Below are 21,431 nucleotides of genomic sequence, written 5' to 3' on the forward strand. Positions count from 1 at the left end.
GTTATTGTCAATTCAAATAATGCAACAAGTAGTTACACAGAGGATTGAAATTGCGTTTCCCCATACTCCAAATGTGCAAGTAATATTTATAACACAGACAGACTATATACCAATAAAGATAGACAATGGACATATACATTATATAAAATATTCACAGTGTGCCAGAGTGTAGTAAAATTTTAAGGTATGTTATTAAGGTGCAATAATACAGGTGCAATATAGAAAAGTGCAAATAGCATACCGCAGACATTGAGTTAAAGTTATTTTGACAGTCAGTTGGTCTTTGTTTGTGTAATGTTCATGGAATTTTCTTGAGTGTGTTGAGTAGTCTGATGGCCTGAGGGCAAAAAGCTGTTTTTGAATCTGGTGGTTTTGCTCCGCATGCTGCGGTAGCGCTTGCCGGATGGTAGGAGGGTGAACAGTTTGTGTGCTGGGTGGGTGGTGTCTTTGATGATATTGGTTGCTCTCTTGCGACAGCGAGATGGGTATAAGTCCTTTGTCGCCTCGTGCTAACTGCTGTCTTTCTAAAGATTGTGGCTGATATTTGACGTCAGCACCACTTTTCTGCACTAACCCCAAATCCCCAATATTCACATAAAATCCAAAATCCATGGACCTTTTCTTTGAGATAATCTCATTGACGGAGCCACTAGAGCCCTCTGGTGTAGGCAGCTCCACAGGTTCATCACCAGCCGGGGGCAGAAGTTCCTTCACATCTCAGTCCTGCATGGCCTGATTCAGAGACTGGTTTCAAGCACCCTGGCCAGCGGAAATATCACCTCCATGAACCCCCAGGAGAATTGTATATGTTTCAATAAAGTCTGTTCTCATTCTTCAAAACTCTGGAGAATGCAGGCCCAGCCTGATTAATCTCTGCTCATTTCCAAATAGTGATTCCTTAATGTGTTGATCCAGATCACCAGTGAATTCCTCTCCACTTTTGCTGATCTTTGTTTAAGCCCTCTCTGTGGATGAAAGCCCATCATGAATATTGCTCTTGTTTTCCCTACACCTCGAACTTCCTGATTTACCCAAACGTTACTACAAAGATATTTGGCCATATAAACAACTCCCACCAATCTTCTCTCCCTTGTAGCTTTACCCAAACAGATTCTACTTTCCTCTCGGTCTACGCCGATGACGTGCTCCTCATGGTCACCGAACCCGCCGACCTGCAGAGGATGCGCGAGTGCCAACGGGTCTTCTTGGCCGCCTCCTCTTCCAGGACCAACTGGGGGAAATGTTCTGGACTCTTGGTGTGTCCATGGCAGGTGTACTCCCTCCTGGAGGAGATGAGGTCTTTCTCGTGGAGCACCACGCACCTCCTCTACTTGGGGGTCTACATGAGTCCCGTTGCGGAGACCTGGCCGGCGAACTGGCAGGAGCTGGAGATGAAAGTCATCGCCCGGCTGGGGTGCTGATCGGGTCTCCTCAAAATGCTTCCCTCCTGGTGCAGGGTGTTAGTCATTAACCAACTCATGGCTTCCATGCTCTGGTACTGGTTGACCACCTTGGTCCCATCAGTCACCTTTGCTGGGATCATCCAGAAGACGTTGGTGGACTTCTTCTGGGGCAACAGAAAGCACTGGGTCTCTGTTGTGGTCCTTAGTCTCCCGATCAAGGAGGGCGGTCAGTCACTGGTGTGCATCTGCACCCAGCTGGTGGCTCTCCGCATCAGGAAGCTGCAGAGATGCCTGTACTCAGGGCATCCTCCCAGGCGGCACGTGCTGGCGACGCACTTTTTCCAACAGTGCCGCTACTTTCAAGGAGGTTCGTGGATACCGATGGTGGGCGTTAGCCGTGCTGTACTGCAGAGGATGCCCGGCTACAACCGGGACCTACTGAGTGTCTGGAACCTACTGAGGGTCTGGGGCCCCCCTCGCCAGCGAATGTCGCTGGCCCGGTCGTGAGAGCGACCGGCTTTTGTCCTGCCCCACCGGGTGTCGGGGAGGCTCGAACGTGTGGAGTTCTTGCAGCTGAGCAAACCCCCGCTCAGCCGGAAGTACTGGTCGGACCCAGGCACCGTAATCCTTCCCGGGAGCCGGTCCTGCACAACACGAGCCGACTTTCCTCGACACCCTTCATCTCCAAGATGCAGGGAGGCATGTCCTGTACGGGCTGCTCCTCCACACCCTGCACTTCCTCGCCCTGGTCCACCGTCCGGTCACCAAGTGGAGGTCGGTGTTGCCTTTCGGTAGTTAGAGGGCCCCCCAGTGGGGGTCACTCTACTCAGGGATTCTCTCCCTCTACATCGGTGACCTGGAGTGGAGAGTCCTTTGTAGCCTGTTTCTCTCGCGGTTCATAGACTCGCCTGCCGCCTGCCACTTTTGCGGGCTGGAAGAGCCTGTGTTCCATGTGTATATGGAGTGTGTGAGGTTGCAGCCCCTGTTCCAACATCTAAAGCGGCTGTTCCATTGGCTGAACTTACCATATTCATCACCCACCATACTCATCTTTGGTCACCCTGTGCGTAGGGGAGAAGGTCGGGCCGAAGATGTCCTAGTTGGGTTGCTCCTGGGCCTGGCCAGGCTGGCCATCCGCGAGTCACAGCACCAGGTGGAAGTGGGCACTGCCCGAGCCGGCTGCCTGCCCCTTATCCGGGGTTACGTCCGGGGCTACGTGGTACAGGTGCCCAACCTTTTATCCGAAGTTCCAAATAACGAAAACCTCCGAATAGCGAAAAAAATTTCAGTCCTTGAAAAAAAGGTCCTTGAAGACGTTCACCGAGGGCGGCCCGCAGAGGTGACAGCGGAACCCCCGGTCGGTCCTCGAAGAAAGGGGAACTAAATCCCCATTCATAAAAGAGAAAGTGAGGGTATATTGCGCGGGAGGGTTAATAATTGACAATCTGCTGCTGCCTGCCCGCTGAGTTAAAACGTTCCCACGCAAGACTCACGATACACTGCATCGTGAGTCTACCGCGGGAACTTTTAAACTCAGCGGGCAGGCAGCAGCAAATTGTCGCTCCCTTCAGTTTCACCCCACCTACACCCCTCTGCTTCCAGGCCACGTGTGTGACCCCTTCCCTCCCCTCTCCAGCTCCCCGACCATTGCACCGGCGCGGGGGTTTTGCACTGTCTTCACATCGGAGCCAGTGCCAGTCACCGGATACGTCAGGACCAACGGGACTCCGGCCCCCAGGCCCACTGCAAGCACGGAGATCCCAGAGACCCACAGCCAGCAGCAGCCCAGCCCCGTTCCAATTCCAGAGGAACACGCTCCCCGTAGGGACCGAAGCTGATGGTGTGCAAGGTGCGTCTTGGTCTTGAGGTTGCGGATGAGGGGGCGCAGCTCGGGCTGTGACGTCTCCGGCCACAGGAGCTGAGACTGGGAACTGTGGAGTTGTTTGCAGTTGCAGAGGGAGGGGGCAAGGGCGGTACAGTTCTCAGTCTCAGCTCCAGTCCAGGGGGGGTGACCGGAGACGTCAGGACCAACGGGACACCGACTGCAAGCACGGAGATCCCAGAGACTCACAGCCAGCAGCAACTCTAGCCCAGCCCCGCTCCAACTCCAGAGGAAACCGGGCTGCGGATGAGGGGGCGCAGCTCGGGCTGTGGGCGAACTGCCACTTGTCGCTGTAGCGGCGCATCGGGGAGTGGGTTCTTGTTGGTCCTGACGTCTCTGGCCGTCCCCCTGGACAGGAGCTGAGAGACGTCAGGACCACCAGAAGCCGCTCCCCGATGGGCCGCTACGGCGACGTGGCAGTTCGCCCACAGCCCGAGCTGCGCCCCCTCATCGGGACACCGACCCCCAGGCCCACTGCAAGCACGGAGATCCCAGAGACTCACAGCCAGCAACAACTCTAGCCCAGCCCCGCTCCAACTCCAGAGGAACCCGGGTTGCGGATGAGGGGGCGCAGCTCGGGCTGTGGGCGAACTGCCACTTGTCGCCGTAGCGGCGCATCGGGGAGCGGATTCCTCTGGAGTTGGAGGGACAGGGAGACACAGCGGCTTTTGAGAATGGTGGGCAATCTCTTCCAAAGTTCTGCCCACACAGTCAGTACACCTCTCCTACACTTGTCTCCCGCACTAAGATCATCTCGCAGAGAATGATCCCAGCCTAACCCTCCCTATTCTCTCCTATTCTGCAAGAAAAAAACTACATTGAACTCAAACTCGCGATCGAGTAACTGCCGGGATCGAGGCGCAAACTCGCGACCTTGCGGATATGAGCAAAGCACTCTACCACTGCCCAAGCCGTTAAAATCTACGCTAAAAATCTTCCATTCCGAAAGCCGAAAAATTCTGAATTACGAAAAGTGTCTGGTCCCAAGGCTTTCGGATAAAAGGTTGTGCACCTGTACTTGAATAAGCACCCTGGGGGATTTCCGGGACCATTCTGCACTGTGTGGGTGGAAGTCATCCTCAATGTGGATTGTAATATAGTTATATTGTAGTTCATTTAGTATTTTGTTTGACTTGTATTAAGATGGTGGGTTTTGTTTTGTTTTATATTGTACTGTAAATATTATTTTTAATAATAAAAAGAAACATTATTTATTGATTTTCTGAGCTAAGATCCTTCCTCTCAATAAACACCAGCGATTCATTTCACAACCTCAATAAACACTAGAAGTCACAAAGTGTGTGGGAAAGGACTGCAGATGCAATGTAACACTAAACTAAACTAAACTCAGCGGGTCAAACACCATCTCTGGAGAAAAGGAGCAGGTGACATTTCGGGTTGAGACAAGAAGTGTCTGAAGCCGAACGGTCACCCATCCATGTTCTCCAGAGATGCTGCCTGACCTGCTGAGTTACTACAGCACTGCCTCTTTCATAAACCAGCATGGCCAATAATACAACATCAATTAACATCAAGGTGATTTGTATGAATTGGGAAATTTATTATCATTTCAACAACTAAAATCAAAATGTAAATTGAATAACAATCAATATTTTAAATATCTACAGGTATGCGACTTTATGAAGAAATATATACCAAGATTACAAAGTATCATTTTAGACCCACTGGAAGAAGTAATGAATATCAAGGCAGAGTCAACAAAATTAATATCATACTTGTATAACAGTATTTTAAATATAGAATTACCAGCAACAGAGGCAATTAGAGAAGACTGGGAAAAAGAATTAATGATAAAAATCTCAAAAGAAACATGGGAAAAATATTTGATACATATACATAAATGTTCGATCAACGCTAGACATAACTTAATTCAATTTAAAATATTACATAGATTATATTATTCCAAAACTAGGTTGAATAAATGTTCAAATATTTCTCCCATTTGTGATAAATGTCTTTCTCAAAATGCCAATATTACACACTCATTTGTCTCTTGTACAAAATTTTATAAATTTTGGTGTGATATATTTGATATATTCTCAAAGCTATTTAAGACAAAAATGGAACCTAACACTGAAATGATTATATTTGGAGTATGTGGAGATGGGAACAAATTAAATACACACCAAAACTCATTTTTCAATTATGGGTTAATAACAGCAAAAAAACATATACTTAAATTTTGGAAAAATGCTAATATACCAACATTTAAAATGTGGATCAGTAATATGCTGGACACAGCACATTTGGAAGAAATGAGACTCCTCCTAATAGACAAACAAGACCTATTCTTAAGGAGTTGGTCCCCATTTATTGATTTTTTGGATTCATGTGGTGACATAGTATCATGAAAACTAACAGTTTCAGGTATGGGTGAAAGATGATTTAGAATATTTTAAAAAAAATCATCTCACTGTGGCGATTGAACAATCTCCCTCCTGCTTTCCTTCTTCACTTATTCCTTCTCTTTCACTTTTTCTTTATTGGTTTTTCACCCACGCTCACTAATCTATTCTTCACTTTTCACAACCTCTTTTTCTTCTTTCCTTTCTCACTTCTCTCTTTTTTTAAAAAAAGGGAAGTTGTACAGAGAATGTAATCTGTTAACATCATTTTTGTACCAATGCATTGTACTCACTTCTAATAAATAAAATATATTTTTTTTTTAATTAAAAAAATGTAACATCAATGGTTCATTTCGCAACTGCAATAAACACTAACCATCCATTTTTGAGCCTGAATAAACAATATTGCTGGCTTTCAGAACCCCATGATCTTTCACACAATAACATACATTTTTGATGGTCCATTTAAAAACCTCAATCGAACCATTTAACAAATTGATTGAACATTACAGATCTAATGCATAATCCTGATATCATTGATTTGTCTCCAGTTACAATAATGGTGCCTTAGTGGTGGCAAACACCAATAACTCATTCACAGCCACATAATGGCCTGTTATTTAACAATTAAAAATAATTGTTCAATTCTACAAAATTCAATGAACTCTAGCAAGTCACCACAGAAAGCGTGCAAACATTGATTATTGCATAAGCCAAAGACTAAATGCCATTACAGGAGCCACTAACCGCCATCTGTCTCTATTACAGAAGCCACAGAAACTCACTTGCTGGTTACACAAATCCATTAAACAATAAGCATAAGAAGAACCATGTCCAAGTAGATGTATGGGGATGAAGAATGTCATAAACCAACTCAAGCGATGTAGAGAATATAATGGATGATAAGATAAATACGTTCTTCTGACTGTAGTTTATGGTTGAGCTAAGGATGAGCTGAGAGTTATTTGGTGGGGAGGCTGGGACACGAGGCACCCAGAGTTCCCACAGAGGTTTTATGCAAAGGCCATTAATTCTGAAGTAGACACAAAATGCTGGAGAAACTCAGCGGGTGAGGCAGCATCTTTGGAGAGAATGAATTGGCGACATTTCTGAGCGGTGTTATATGGGTGAAGAAGTAGATGTGATTTTAAAACTCAGTCATTGGTGGGTCACTGACTTAACTGCCAGACAAACGTAGTTAAAGACACATGGAGAGAGGTTTTCATCGGGAATGTTATCAACAACGTGGGACCAGGTCAAATCACTAAATAATAGCAGGATTGGGGATTAGGGCAGGACCAATCCAGGATCAGGGTCTCAGATGAGGGCAGGACTAATCTAAGAGCAGGGTTTGGGATTAATGCAGGACCATTTCAGGAGCATGGTCTGGATGTAAACAGGACTAATCCAGGATCAGGGTCTCAGATGAGGCATGACCATTTCCAGGAGCAGAGTATGCAATTAGTTTAGGATCAATCCTGGGTCAGAGTCTGGGATGAAGGCAGGACCAACTCCAGGAGCAGGGTCTGAATGAGGACCAGACCAATCCAGGATTAGGATCTGGGATTAATGAGTTTAGTTTATTATCACGTGCACCGAGCTACAGTGAAAAACTTTTGTTGCATGCTAACTAAATGCAGGACCAATCTGGGACCAAGGTCTGGGATGAGTGGAAGATCATCTCTAAGGGTGGGATCTACGACCAGGGAGAGCCAGAGAGATGTGGGGTCAGATACCAGCGATCATGTTGCGTGGAGTGACCAGGGGGTGCAGAGTGAATAGATGCAGATTGCAGTCTGAAGTCGGTGTGGGTGGTTTGTTCTTCAGATGAAGGGGAACCAACATTATTTCATACCTGTCTTTTGTTTTCCAGATCAGTCAAGTCTTGGGTAATGAAATGAAATTCACCATGAAAGAGCCCTTGGGACTCAGGTACAATGTTCAACATTCCTACTAAGTGTAGTTGCTAATTACAGTGCGACCAGAGTGATGGATACATCTCCTCTTGTGACAATAAACTACACTTAAACTCCTGTGCTGGGCTATTAGCTCACACTCTGGAGCAGGAGCTGCCCTGCGAGCAATGCTTGGCATTTATTCCCATCAACCATTTGCCACAGACATTATGTATTTGGCATTCACTGGGCCTGTCTATGCCCTCATCCCCATCCCACCTACCCCACCCCCTGAGGCCAACCCAAGGCTCGAGTCTTGCCTGCTGGTGACCTCTCAAAGAACCGCCAAAGGAGACAAAGGGGGCAGTGAGGAGAAGAGACTGCTGGTCTCACTGCTCTGGCCTACCTGTCCCCTCTTTGGGTACCGTATGATGCTGTCAATTCTACCCACTCTCTGCTTAAAGGATTACAGGCCAGTCAGTGAGGCTTCAACCCAAGTCTATTTCTGCATTTGGGACTACTAAACACTTCTAAACACACCTAAAATATCCAGAAACTGGCATGATTGACATTTGGAACATGGCAGTGGTGAGATCACATCTGGAGTCCCGTGTACAGTGTTGGTCATTTTATTTAAAGATGGATATTACACACTGGAAATATTTCAGAGAAGATTTACTGGTCATCTGAGGAAAGCTGGGACAGGTTCAGTGTGTATCTGCTGTGCTGAATGATTCTGTGAGTGAGAGTCATATGATCATTCAGCAAAGAAACAGGCTCCTCCTCAGCCCACCATGTCCATGCCGACCATGAAACACTAATCCACACTCATTTTTTCCAGCACCTGGTTTGTAACCGTTATGTCTTAGTCATTCAAGTGTTGGGCAAAGTGCTTCTTAAACATTAATGTCTCGAGCTTCACAATCCCCCCAGGCAAGAGTGAGAGGGATTCACTTGAAGGATATAAGATTCTGAGTAAGGAATGTGAGCTAATGTAGAGTCAGGGGTCAATGTTTAAAAATAAGGGCCGGATATTTGAGACGGAGACAAGGTGGATTTTCTTCTCTCAAGGGTCAGAGTCCTTGAACTCTCTTCTTCAAAAGTCAACGATTCAACCACTGAGGCACCTGTGGAGTGATCATCTCAGCGGCTACATGCTGAAGAAAGCTCTGCCTGTTAGTTGAAGCACGCCCTGTGGAATTGGGAAAGTGTCCGACAACCTGCAGTCAGTCCTGCACTTGCCCAGTCCGACCGGAACAGGGCCCCCTTAATAAAAACACAACAAACCAGCATAAGGGGCTAAAAACAAACTGCTGGAGGAACTCAGCAGCTCAGCATCTGTCGAGGGAACTAGCCAGAGACATTTAGGGTCAAGACCCTTCTTCAGACTGCCTGACCTGCTGAGTTCCTCCAGCAGTTAGTTTTTTTTTGCTCAGGATTCCAGCATCTACAGTGTAGCATGAGGTGTTCCCAGTTTCACTGAGACTCGGCCATTGTAGAGTTGGGGTCATGGGATGAGCGAGGGGCTATGATTGGCAGTGACGTGGGTGGAAGTGGCGACTCTGCGAATAATGGGGGCATCGAGCCTCTGGGAGAACATTTGTGTGTAAACGTGCATGGTGTTGGAAGCATCTGGGTTGGTCCCCGTCTTGATCTGAGTTCTCATGGGAAGTTCATGAGCCCAAAACAATGGGTGTTACGTAATCCAGTTTCCAGGTTTTGATCATTTGAAATGAAAAATGTGGATTCTAAAACACAGCAGTATCGTAAGTTTGAGCGGCTTGTGCAGGGCAGATGGTGTTAGGGGTTCTCCTGCCCCCTGCAGGTGCAGGCTGGTGATGCTGCTCTGGGTGTCTGATCATTGCTGCACTCTGCCAATGAGACAACACAGCTCTGTCCATGGAACATAGAACAGTACAGCACAGGAACAGGCCCTTCAGCCCACAATGTCCGTGCCAAACATAATGCCAGATTAAACTAATCTCCTCTGCCTTCACTTGATACACATCCCTCCAGTCCCTGCATATCCATGTGCGTATCTAAAATCCTTTTAAATGTCATTATCTTAGCTGCTTCCACCACCATTCACAGCAGCACGTTCCAGGCACCCACCACCTTCTGTGTAAGAAAAACATTCCCCGCACATCTCTTTAACTTTGCTCCTCTCACCTTATAGCTGTGCCCTCTGTTTGATATTTCCACCCTGGAAAAGAAGACTGCCTATTCTATCCATGCCTCTCGTAATTTTATACTTCTCTCAGGTCTCCCCTCAGCCTCTGATGCTCCAGAGAAAAAAAAATCAACTTTATGCAATCTCCTTAAATATCCTCTAATCCAGGCAACATACCAGCAATGTTCTGGTAAACTTCTGAACAAGCTGAGTCATACATTGCTCCACCATCAGAGGGACACATTCATCACAGGAACATGCCCAAACCAAACAAATATTCATCTCTACAAAATAATACTGTGATAAATGGCAAGCTATTTACACTGCATTATGTGTCGCTGTCTGCGTATGCACAAGTGCGTACAGGTATCTATATATGTTTGTGTGTCCAAGATGTGTGTTCATTGTTTATGTGTATTGTGTGTGTGAATATATACGTGTGTCTATCAAGCTTGAAAGCATGTACCACCAGATTCAAGAACAGTTCAAGTTCAAGTGAGTTTATTGTCATGTGTCCCTGATAGGACAATGAAATTCTTGCTTTGCTTCAGCACACAGAACATAGTAGGCATTGACTACAAAACAGATCAATGTGTCCATATACCGTAATATAAATATATACACACATGAATAAATAAAATGATAAAGTGCAGATAACAGATAATTGGTTATTAATAATCAAAGTTTTGTCCGAGCCAGGTTTAATAGCCTGATGGCTGTGGGGAAGTAGCTATTCCTGAACCTGGTTGTTGCAATCTTCAGGGTCTTCCTAGCGGTTATCAGACTCTTGAATGTACCCGTCATAAGCTAAGGATGAATTCCATATCATCACATCTACCTCGTTGCAGCCCTTGCACTTTAAAAAAATCTGCACTTTCTCTGCAGCTGTAACACTATATTCTGCCGGTGATTTTGTTTTCTTTTGCACCACGCTATGTATTCATGTATTCATGTACGGTAAGATTTGCCCGGTAAACACACACAACAAATATTTTCACTATATCTCGGTCGATGCACATGACAATGATAAACCCATACCAGTACCAATAGGTGTGTATGAATGTGTTTGTGTGTGCATGTGTTTGGAGGGTGTGTATCTGCAAGTTTGTCTATGAATGAATGTTCATGTGTGTCTAATTGTGTATGAATGTGCTTTTGTGTGTTGGTTGTGTGTGTGCATGCATGTGCATTTGTGAGTGTGCACTTGTGTAAGTTTTGTGTGAGACTGTGCACTAATCAGTCTGTTTAACTCTATTTAGGTTGTGGCAGTTGGTGTCGGCCGTCATGTTCAGTGTCGTTGCCATGATGGTGAGTTTACCCAGACTGCATGGTCCCTGCTTTATTCACACACACAGGAATGACTGCATGATGGATACAGCAGAGTGGGACGGCCATTATTCCTAGTCCTTCCTCGCACAATCTCCTACTGGGGTAGGGTACACTAGTGACAGCATTTACTGTGTGGGCAAGAAGGGAAAGGCATGCAAGTGTTTTACCTCCAGACAAATCACAAACTGAAGGTTGCAGAATCGATGCTGCTGCCATCTAATGCAAGATGTCGGTGAGATACATAGACAATAGGTGCAGAAGAAGGCCATTTGGCCCTTCAAGTGACCATAACCAATGTGATCATGGCTGATCATCCACAATCAGTACCCCATTCCTTCACTCCATATCTCTTGATTCGGCTAGCCCTAAGAGCTCTAACTAACTCTCTTTTGAATGCATCCAGTGTATCGGCCACCACTGCCTCTGAGGCAGAGAATTCCACAAATTCACAACTCTCTGTGTGAAAAAGTTTTTCCTCATCTCAGTTCTAAATGCCCTACTCCTTATTCTTAAACTGTGGCCCCTGGTTCTGGACTTCCCAAACAGCGAGAACATGTTTCCTGCATCTAGCATGTCCGATCCCTTAATAATTTTATATGTTACTATATGATACCCTCTCATCCTTCTAAAGTCCAGTTAATATAAGCCCAGTCGCTTCATTCTTTCATCATATGACAGTCCCGTCATCCCAGGAATTAATCTGGTGAACCTACGTTGCACTCCCTCAATAGCAAGAATGTCCTTCCTCAAATTAGGAGACCAAAACTGCACACAATACTCCAGATGTGGTCACACCAGGGCCCTGTACAATTGCTGAAGGACCTCTTTGCTTCTATTCTCAACTCCTCTCGTTATAAACATACCGTTAGCTTTCTTCACTGCCTGTTGCACCTGTATGCTTGCTTTCATTGACTGATGTACTAGGACACCCAGGTCTTGTTGTATTTCCCCTTTTCCTAACGACATCATTCAGATAATAATCTGCCTTCCCGTTCTTGCCTCCAAAGTGGATAACCTCACATTTATCCACATTATACAACACCTGCCCACTCATCTAACCTGTCCAAGTCACTCTGCATTTTCATAGCATCCTCTTCACCGTGCCACCCAGCTTTGTGTCTTCTGCAAATTTGCTAATGTTACTTTTAATTCCTTCATCTAAATCATTAATGGATGTTGTCAATAGCTGCGGCCCCAGCATCGAGCCTTGCGGCACCCCACTAGTCACTGCCTGCCATTATGAAAGGGACCCGTTAATCCCCACTCTTTGTTTCCAGTCTACCAAACAATTTTCTATCCACGTCAGTAACCTACCCCCAATACCATGTGCCCTAATTCTGTCCACTAATCTCCTAATCCAAAATAACTGCTTGGAACAAATGGAAAGAAAAGCAAGGTGTGGTTGGGAACTTCACCGAAACATCACGAGAGCTTTCCCAGTTTAAATATGCATTGGTAACACAAATGACAGAGTGTTGACAGTGCGACCCCAGAGGTACTCCCCAGGAAGAATGCTGTACCCTCACTCCCAGTGTGCGGAATCCTGTTGTACACACGGCGGGTGTGATAAATCCTGTTGTACGCTCACTCCGGGTGGGGGAATCCTGTTGTGCTAGTGTGGGTAATCTTGTTGCCCGCTCACTTCCAGTGTGGGGAATCACTATGCCTGTCACATACTCAAACCCACTCATAATTATACCAACATGTTTCTAAGATGCCACCCAGGTCCCCCTGAACAGCAACATTTCCCAATTGGTCACCACTTAAAAAATGTTGCATTTTATATCCAAAGTACATACATTCCTGAGAGTCATATAATCCTAAAACACAGATACAGGCCCTTTGTGTCAACTAGTCCTTTCCCACCCTATGTTCACTAATCCCACCTGTCCGTGCTTGGCCCAGATTACCCGCAACCTTTATTTGCCAGTCACCCTTTCTCTCAATCTCCCTCTCTCACTTCCTGTTTCCCTCGCACTTAAAAACTGTCTCCCTGACACGTTCTCTCTCTGCCAGCCTCCCTCTCTCATTACTGGTCTCCTTCATTCACTCCTATACACACCCCTGATCCCCTCCCTCATTCCTGATCTCCCTCCCTCCCTCCGAATCTCCCCTTCTCCCTCTCTCCCGATCTCCTTCCCTCTCTCCCAATCTACCCCTCTCCCCTACTCTCTCTCCCAGTCTCCCTTCCTCTCTCTGTCTCCCTCCCTCTCTCCTAATCTCCCTCCATCCCAGCCATTATCCCCACTGCTGCACAACCATTTTCCATCTTCATCGGTTCAGTAGGTCCATTTGCAGTAATATTGCGGGTGTCTGGGAACCCGATGGACACCTGTATCCAGGTTGGTAACTGGTGGATGCCTGTCTGTGTACCAGTGTGTACACCACCCTGTGGGAGTTGGACCTTGGTGAACGTGCCCCGAACAGTGCCAGCCCACACACCTGCCACACCACACAGGGCTTGTCATGCTGAGACACCAGTGCCAGTTGTGCAGGATGTTGGATGTTGTCAGTAAGACTGTTCCCTTCCTGTCACCAGGCGCTCATCTTTCCTGACCAGCTCTACGATGTAGTCTTTGACAAAGGAGGATCGGAGAGTAAGATATCTGTGAGGCTGTATGGAGGCGCACTGCTCAGTAAGTACCACTGCCCAAGCTCGTCGCAGCAAGTAATCCTAGTTCACACACACTACTGCACTGCAATGCAACTGCTACTCAACAAAGACTCACTACACTGACTGTACATGGAGCACTCCACACTAACACAAACTTACTACATCAACTGTACATGTAGAACTCCATATTAACACAAACGACTACACATCTGTGTACAGGGAGCACTGCACCTTATCACTAATCCATTACACCGACTCCACAGGGAGAACTCCAGCCTAACACAAACTTACTGTACTGGGAACTCTGCACCTTAACACACGCCCACGACACCGACTGTACACTGACTGCACCTTAACACGACCACTGTGGTGGCACAGTGGGGGAGTTGCTGCCTTACAGCACCAGAGACCTGAGTTTTATCCTGACTACGGGTGTTGTCTGTATGGAGTTTGTGCGTTCTCTCTGTGACCGCCTGCGTTTCCTCTGGGTGCTCCGGTTCCCTCCCACATTCCAATGACGTGCAGGTTTGTAGGTGATTTGGCTTTGGTAAAATTGTAAAATTGACCCTGAGTTACTCCAGCATGTTGTGCCTATCCCAGGAGGAGGAACATTGGGGATAGAACTGAGGACCTGACCCCGTGCATCGGAGGCATAACTCATAAGTGATAGGAGCAGAATTAGGCCATTTGGCCCATTAGTCCACTCCACCATTCAATTATGGGTGATCCATCTCTCCTTCCCAACCCCACTCTCCTGCCTTCTCCCCACAACTCCTGACATCCGTACCAATCAAGAATCTATCCATCTACGGCTTAAAAGCATCCATTGGCTTCCACAGCCTTCTGTGGCAAAGAATTCCACAGATTCACCACCCTCTGACTAAAGGAAGGGACGCCTAGAGATCGGCTGTAGGTGGAAGAGCGAGCGGGCCGCCTCACTGCGTGTTTCCTCTGTGTGTCCCACATTGACCTCACCACCGCAGAGCTGGAACACCGGGGGAAACCCATTCACCGCAATAATGACTCCCATCAGCCCAGGGAACCACGCTGAACTGCTTTAAGAGCTGCCGATTTCCTGGGGGCACAGCGGGTAGTTTAACGGGTACACGGTGCACACAGATCTGACTGGCAGCTCCTGCCTGTCCCGTCTGCACATCCCGGCTGGTGGGAGCCAGACTGTCCATGCCCAGCCTGCTGGTGGGAGCCGGCTCTTCCAAGGATGGCCCTGCCTTCCACTGGGTTCCCGCAGCTCAATCTCCTCTTGAAACCTCCGTCCATTTGTCCCTCACCCGCTGCCCCGGCCTTCTTAGTCATAGAGTGATACAGCATGGAAACTGGCCCTTCGCCCCAACATGTCCCGGCTACACTAGTCCCACCTGCCCGCATTTGGACCATATCCCTCCAAACCTATCTTATGCATTTACCTGTCTAACTCTTTCTTAAATGTTGGGATAGTCCTTACCTCCTCTGGCAGCTTGTTCCTTACATCCACCACCTTTTGTGTGAAAATGTTACCCCTCAAATTCCTATTAAATCTTTTCCCCTTCACCTTAAACCTATCTCCTCTTGTCCTCAACTCACCCACTCTGGGCAAGAGACTCTTAGATGATCTATTCCTCTCATGATTTTATACACCTCTATAAGATTGCACCTAATCCTCCTGTGCTCCAAGGAATAGAGACCTAGCCTACTCAACTTCTGCCTATAACTAACACCCTCTAGTCCTGGCAACATCCTCGTAAATCTTCTCTGAACCCTTTCCAGCTTGACAACATCTTTCCTATAATAATGGTGGCCAGAACTGAACACAATACTCTAAATGTGGCCTCACCGATGTCTTACACAACTACAACGTGACCTCCCAACTTCCAAACTATCTTCATGTCCACGTTCGGTGCTGTGCTGCTCATGGACTGAGCCAAGTATTGGTCAGGGTCTGAGCCCTGGGTCTCTGCGTGTGGTAACGGGGGGATCTGATCATGGGCTTGTGTAGGGGGCAGGCTCCAGGGAACCCGCTCATGTTCCCCCCTCTCTTACCTTGCAGGTATTTCCTTGATAATGTGGAACGTGCTGTACACGGCAGAGAAGATGGTGATCCGCTGGACACTGCTGTCTGAAGCCTGTTACTTCACAGTGCAGTTTATAGGTGGGTTATCAATGGATTACTTCAGCCAACAGACATTTCATCATGGGGTCCCCTCACTCCCGCTCATAACCTCGTCCCCCTGTCCCCCACTCCCCCTGTCTCCCTCTCCCCTGTAGCCCAGCCCACGTACCCCCACTGCACGTACCCCACCCCCTCTGTCCTAGTCTCCTTGTACACCCATAGTCCATGCAGTCCCACTCCCCAGTATCCCAGACTTCCCGTACCCCAAACCTAGCTTACCCCAGACTCCTTGCACCCCTATACTGCATGTAACTCACTCCCCCCCTGTACCCTTACTACACCAGACTGCTTGTTGCCATTCTCCACATGCCCAGTCTCCCTGCCACACACCTCACCATGAGGCAGGGTCTCTGAGGTCGGATGCTGTGCGGCTTTTCCCTGAGAACCTGACTGTTGTGTTGCAGTGGCAGCAGATGGCCACGAGATGGCAGTGCTGTCCAACAATCCACAGGTCATGAGGCAGGGTCTCTGAGTTCAGTACTGAGACCTCGGATGCTGTGTGGGAATTGCATTTCTCGTCTGATGCGTTCTGAATAAAACTGATCCAGGTGCCTGGCTTTCCCTGAGAACCTGACTGTTGTGTTTCTGCAGTGGCAGCAGATGGCCACGATAACGATGGCAGTGCTGTCCCAACAATTGCTGCCGGTACCTGTCCTCTGGACCACAGGTCTATCTCTAGACGCTGGGCCAATGTCGGGTTAGTTCCCGGGTGTATAATCCCAGGCTATTTGGGCTGTGAGTTCATTACTAAAAGCCCAAAGATAGACTAACGTCCACAGCATCTCTGATAATAGGAATATGATCACCACTCACCGCATGGTCGACAAATGGGTGGGCCATTTTCACTAGTTTCTGTGGGATAGTGCATTTCTCTTAGGTCTGTGAGGACTATATGAATCCATTTGTGTGTTGCACACGTTCTGAAGAAAAATGATCCCTTGTTGGTGCTGAAACAAGCCCGGGTGCACTTCCATTGGCTTCAGAACCACAGTATGAGCCAGCAGGGCTATAACGTCGAACTACGGTGGCAGCGGCAGCCACCCCTCCCAACAGCCTTCCAGTTCTCTCTGTGGCCACCTGCCCCTGAACCCCTTAGCACAAGGGCCACATCTAACTCCCCTTAAATATAGCCAATGAACTGGCTCAAAACTACCCTCTGTGGCAGAGTCACGGTACCCCCTGCCCTCTGATCCTATGCTTACTTCAAACACCAGCTCCCTGTCAGGCCCACTCCTCCCCACCATCACCTTCCCACCTACCCTAGTGAGCAGGAAGCCAATAACTTCCCGTTAGTTCCCGGGTGTACCACTGCCCAAGGGAGTTGGTGCAGGAAGACATTGCGTAAAAGTGACATTAATCCTTTGTGTGTAATAAGGAGTTGCAGATGCCGGTTTAAACCAAAGATAGACATAAAAAGCTGGACAGGCAGCATCTCTGGAGAGAAGGAAATGAGTGATGTTTCGGGTTGAGACCCTTCTTCAGACTGAATGGTCAGACTTCAGACCATTCCTTCTCTCCAGTCTTAATCCTTCGTGTGTTCTAAATGTGTGAATATGACTGTGGCTTACACATGTGTGAAAGTGGCATTAACCCATGTGCGTAAGACATGCATGAAGATGGTATTAACACATTGTATGTGGTACATGTGAGGATAGTAGTAACCCCTAATGTGAGGTGCCATGGGAGGACAATGTGCTAACCCATCTTAGGTGTAGGTTTCCCCATTACGATGTGTGGTCTGTAGGACCATTTTCTCTCTCCCTCCCTTGTGGGGTTACGTTTGCACCCACCAATCTTTTCCAGAATCTAAAGAGTTTTGAAAGAAATATTTCTGGAGCCTCTTGTATCTCGGGATATGTGGGAAATCATTCATAATCAGGCTAACATTGTGTGGTTGTATTTCCGGCATTTTTATGACGTGAAGACGGAACCAAAGTAGTAAATTGGTCCGCCATTCCCCCCATGAAAGTGGTGTTTCTGACTGCAGGGACCAACATAGGTTTTTTTTGGATAATCACATTGTTGGCCTTCAATCAAAGTCAGAAAGTATTGAGTATAGAAGGGTTTTTGGAGGCCTTCATCAATCAGAGTATGTTGAAGTTGGGAGGTCATGTTGTTGTAAAGACGTTGGTGAGGCCAGATTTACAGTATTGTGTTCAGTTTGGGGCACCAGTTATAGGAATGATGTTGTCAAGATGGAAAGGGTTCAGAGAAGATTTATGAGAATGTTGCCAGGACTCGAGGGCTTGAGCTATAGGGAGAGGTTGAGTAGACTAGGACTCTATTCCTTGGAGCACAGGAGGATGAGGGGTGCTTATAGATGTGTACAAAATCATGAGAGGAATAGATTGGGTTAACACACAGTCTCCTGCCCAGAAGAGAGGACATCGGTTTAAGGTGAGGGGGGGGGGATTTAATAGGAACTTGAGGAGTAACATTTTTACACCAAGGGTGGTGGGTGCATGGAACGAGCTGTCGAATCAGGTAGATGAGACAGGTGCTATTGTAACATTTAAGAGGTATTTGGACAGGCACAGTGATCGGACGGATTTAGGAATATGGGCCATACGCAGGCAGGTGGGACTAGTGTAGACATGTTGGTCGGTCAGGGCAAGTTGAATCTCAGGGCCTGGTTCCACACTGTATGACTATAATAAACTCTTCATTGTATTTTTAAAGATAATTGCCAGAAGCAATTTGTCCCGGCCTTTGCTTTCTCGCTGTGATGCATCAGGTCAGGGCCGGTCTTAAGCCAATTGGACCAATTGCTCCCAATTGGGCCCCACGCCTAAGGGGGCCCCGCGCTAGAGTAATCTACCCTCTGCTCGGATAGATCTACCCCGGGTGGAGGGGGGAGAGAGGGATGGAGAGAGAGTAGAGAGGTGGAGAGAGAGTAGAGAGGTGGTGGGGGGGGGGGGGGGGGAGAAATAGGTAGACGGGGAGGGGGGTGTGAGGGGGAATGGAGAAGGGGGAGGTGGGTCGTTCTCTCACGGTCCCGGGGCAGCGCTCCCGCCCCTCCAGTCGCCGTGCTTCACGCACACAGACCCGGCTCCACCCCTCTCTCTCCCCAGGAAGACGCGGTGAACAATACAGGGAGGGCCGGGCTGGGGGTTGGAGCAACGTTTACAAACCTCGGCCTCAGTTCACATCCGTCCGCCCGGACCCCGGCATCCGCTCCCGCCGCCGGCCCTCTCCACCCCTTCTCTCCTCCTCCCTCCCTCCCTTCCCTTCTTCCCTTCTCCCCTTCCCTCCCTCCTTCCTCTCTCTCTTTTCCCTTCCCTCCCTCCCTTCTTTCTCTACTTCTCTCACCCTCTTCTCTCCTTCCTCCTTTCTCTCCCTCCCTCCCTTCTCTCCTTCCCTCCCACACACACACACATAACACACACACAAATAACACACGCACACACACAACTAAGTTGGGATGGGGTAGAAGCCCAAAGGGTAGGATGGGGCTGGAGCCCAAATTTTAATGCCTGGACTGGTTTTTCGCCAATAGTTATTGGTGTTCCAGGATCTAGTTAATTAAATTACTTTTTTTTCATTTCACAGTCACTAAAACAAGTGGTATTGTAACTATGTACCTTTCTACACATTTTGTTTGCTACTTGTAGGCTTACATGTATGCAATGTTATATTAAAATGCAGCTTAGATCTATTTGGCCCCTTAACTCGCTGGCACTTTTTAAGCGCACATTTTGATTATTTTCCATTCTACCATAAAGATATAAAGTCTATGATAGACTTTATTTATATTTTCTATGATTCTACAGACCTTGGCTGGGAGCCTGGGGCTCCCCAAAATTGTTCCCAATTGGGCCCCGCAGGTCCTGAGGCCAGCCCTGCTTCGGGTTATGATTATCGCAGTTACTGTCACCTCGCACTCCCCACTCTGCCGGTTCTGAGGGGTTCTTTGTTCTGTTCCAGTTACAAGCATCACGCTGTTGGAAGTCGGAGTGCTACCATGGGGAGCATCGCTGCTGCTCTTCAGCCAGGGGCTCTTCATCATCATCAGTGTCTATTACTATTATCAACTGGGTCTCAAGGCCAAGAAGGTGTGAGGAATGGGAGACATTTGGTTCTGCTGGAGGAAGCTCGGAAACCTGCGGTCGGAGAGTTAGTTTGTAATTCTTGCGTCTTGTTCTGTTTCTCACGTTTGGATTTGTGCCTTCCTAGTACTATTGTATTTAAAAAAATGTGTGTGATCGTTCTGTGTGTGTGGGCACATGTTTGTGTGCACATGCGTGTGTGTGTGAACCCGTGTGTGTGTCCACACGTGTATGTGTCATTCTTTTGCTGCACATTCATTCTGACTGCGTATGTTAGTGAATGTGCGCTTGTGTCTTTCTTCATTGTAAAGCCTGTCTGTGTATATTTTTGCCTGTGTGTACGTGTGGCTGCCAGTGTTTATCTCTCTGACTTTCATTTTCTACATCTACGTTTGTGTGTATGTGTTTGTACACATGTAAGTGTGCCTGTGCTTGTGTGTCTTTAGGTATGTCATGTATGCCTGCATTTTTACATGCGTGTCTGTGACTGTGTTTGTATGTGGGCCCTTTGTGCATGAATGTGTGTGAACCTGAGTTTATATGCATGTGTTTGTGTATGTATGTGTGTGTGCGCGCATGTGTGTGTGCGTTTGTGCATGTATGTTTGGGCGTGTATGTGTGTGGATGTGTTTGTACACATGTAGGTGTGCGTATGCTTGTGTGTCTTTAGGTATGTCATGTATGTCTGCATTTTTGCATGCATGTCTGTGTGTCGGTGTTTGTATGTGGCCCTTTTGTGCATGAATGTCTATGAACCTATGAGTCTGTATGCATGTGTTTGTGTATGGATGTGTGTGTGCGCGCGTTTGTGTGTGTGTTTGTGCGTGTATGTGTGTGCATGTATGTGCGTGTGCGTGTGTGTTCTGCCTTTCTGCATGTGCAGCAACAGTTGAACATTGTTGAATTATTTACCTCAAGAATGATCAATAAATGTGTGATGTGACCCTGTGAGTGGTCTGATGAGCCAGGCCTATAGTGCCAGCACCACACTCAACCTCCAGCAGGGGGAGCCAAGGAGCCACCCATCCACCAGGATTTCCCAACCACCACGAATTAGAAGCTCGCATCCAGGGTATCGTTTGTGCGGGAGGGAGAAGTGCCCTTCATGCTAGAAACAACATTTTGTCCAAAATCAGATTGTGTTGCAAAACATCTTGGCACTGTGTGTGATAACCTTTCATAACAATAAAGCACAATAAAACACGAGGTGTTCCATCCAGCTGTGTGGCCACTGGACAGCACTGTGCACATCTGGAGACACAGAATGGATCAGCGAAATCTACAGCACAAAGCAGGACCTCCGGTCCATCGTGCCTCTGCCCATCACACTTGGACATGGGGGGTTCCAGTTGCCAGCTCCCAATCAGTCACACTCCAGGTTACAGCACTTCATCTGCTTTGAGGCCTCCTGTACTCCACCACTCACTTCACAGAGGAAACCTCCCTCACATCACGTTTGGACCTTTAGATGATCACCTTCAAAGTCACGGTGAGCTGGCCAATTAGGTACAAAATAGTCTTGGTGGCAGGAATCTGAAGATGAGAGTGGAGGATTGCTT

The 21,431-nt window shown here is 47.5% G+C and overlaps 1 protein-coding gene across 1 annotated transcript in view; it reads left to right on the top strand.

The window, feature by feature from the left end:
* tp53i11b (tumor protein p53 inducible protein 11b) overlaps positions 1-21,076 on the top strand; it is a 99,146-nt gene extending 78,070 nt beyond the window's left edge. Inside the window, exons 3-7 of the mRNA XM_055649772.1 lie at positions 7,525-7,583; positions 10,976-11,024; positions 13,585-13,681; positions 15,704-15,805; positions 19,751-21,076. Of these exons, the coding sequence (XP_055505747.1) occupies positions 7,525-7,583; positions 10,976-11,024; positions 13,585-13,681; positions 15,704-15,805; positions 19,751-19,884 (441 nt within the window). The 3' untranslated portion in view covers positions 19,885-21,076. The remainder of the gene's footprint in view (positions 1-7,524; positions 7,584-10,975; positions 11,025-13,584; positions 13,682-15,703; positions 15,806-19,750) is intronic.
* Positions 21,077-21,431: the final 355 nt, after the last annotated feature.

This window comes from Leucoraja erinacea, chromosome 18 (genome assembly GCF_028641065.1).
Source record: "Leucoraja erinacea ecotype New England chromosome 18, Leri_hhj_1, whole genome shotgun sequence".
NCBI classification, from domain to species: domain Eukaryota; kingdom Metazoa; phylum Chordata; class Chondrichthyes; order Rajiformes; family Rajidae; genus Leucoraja; species Leucoraja erinaceus.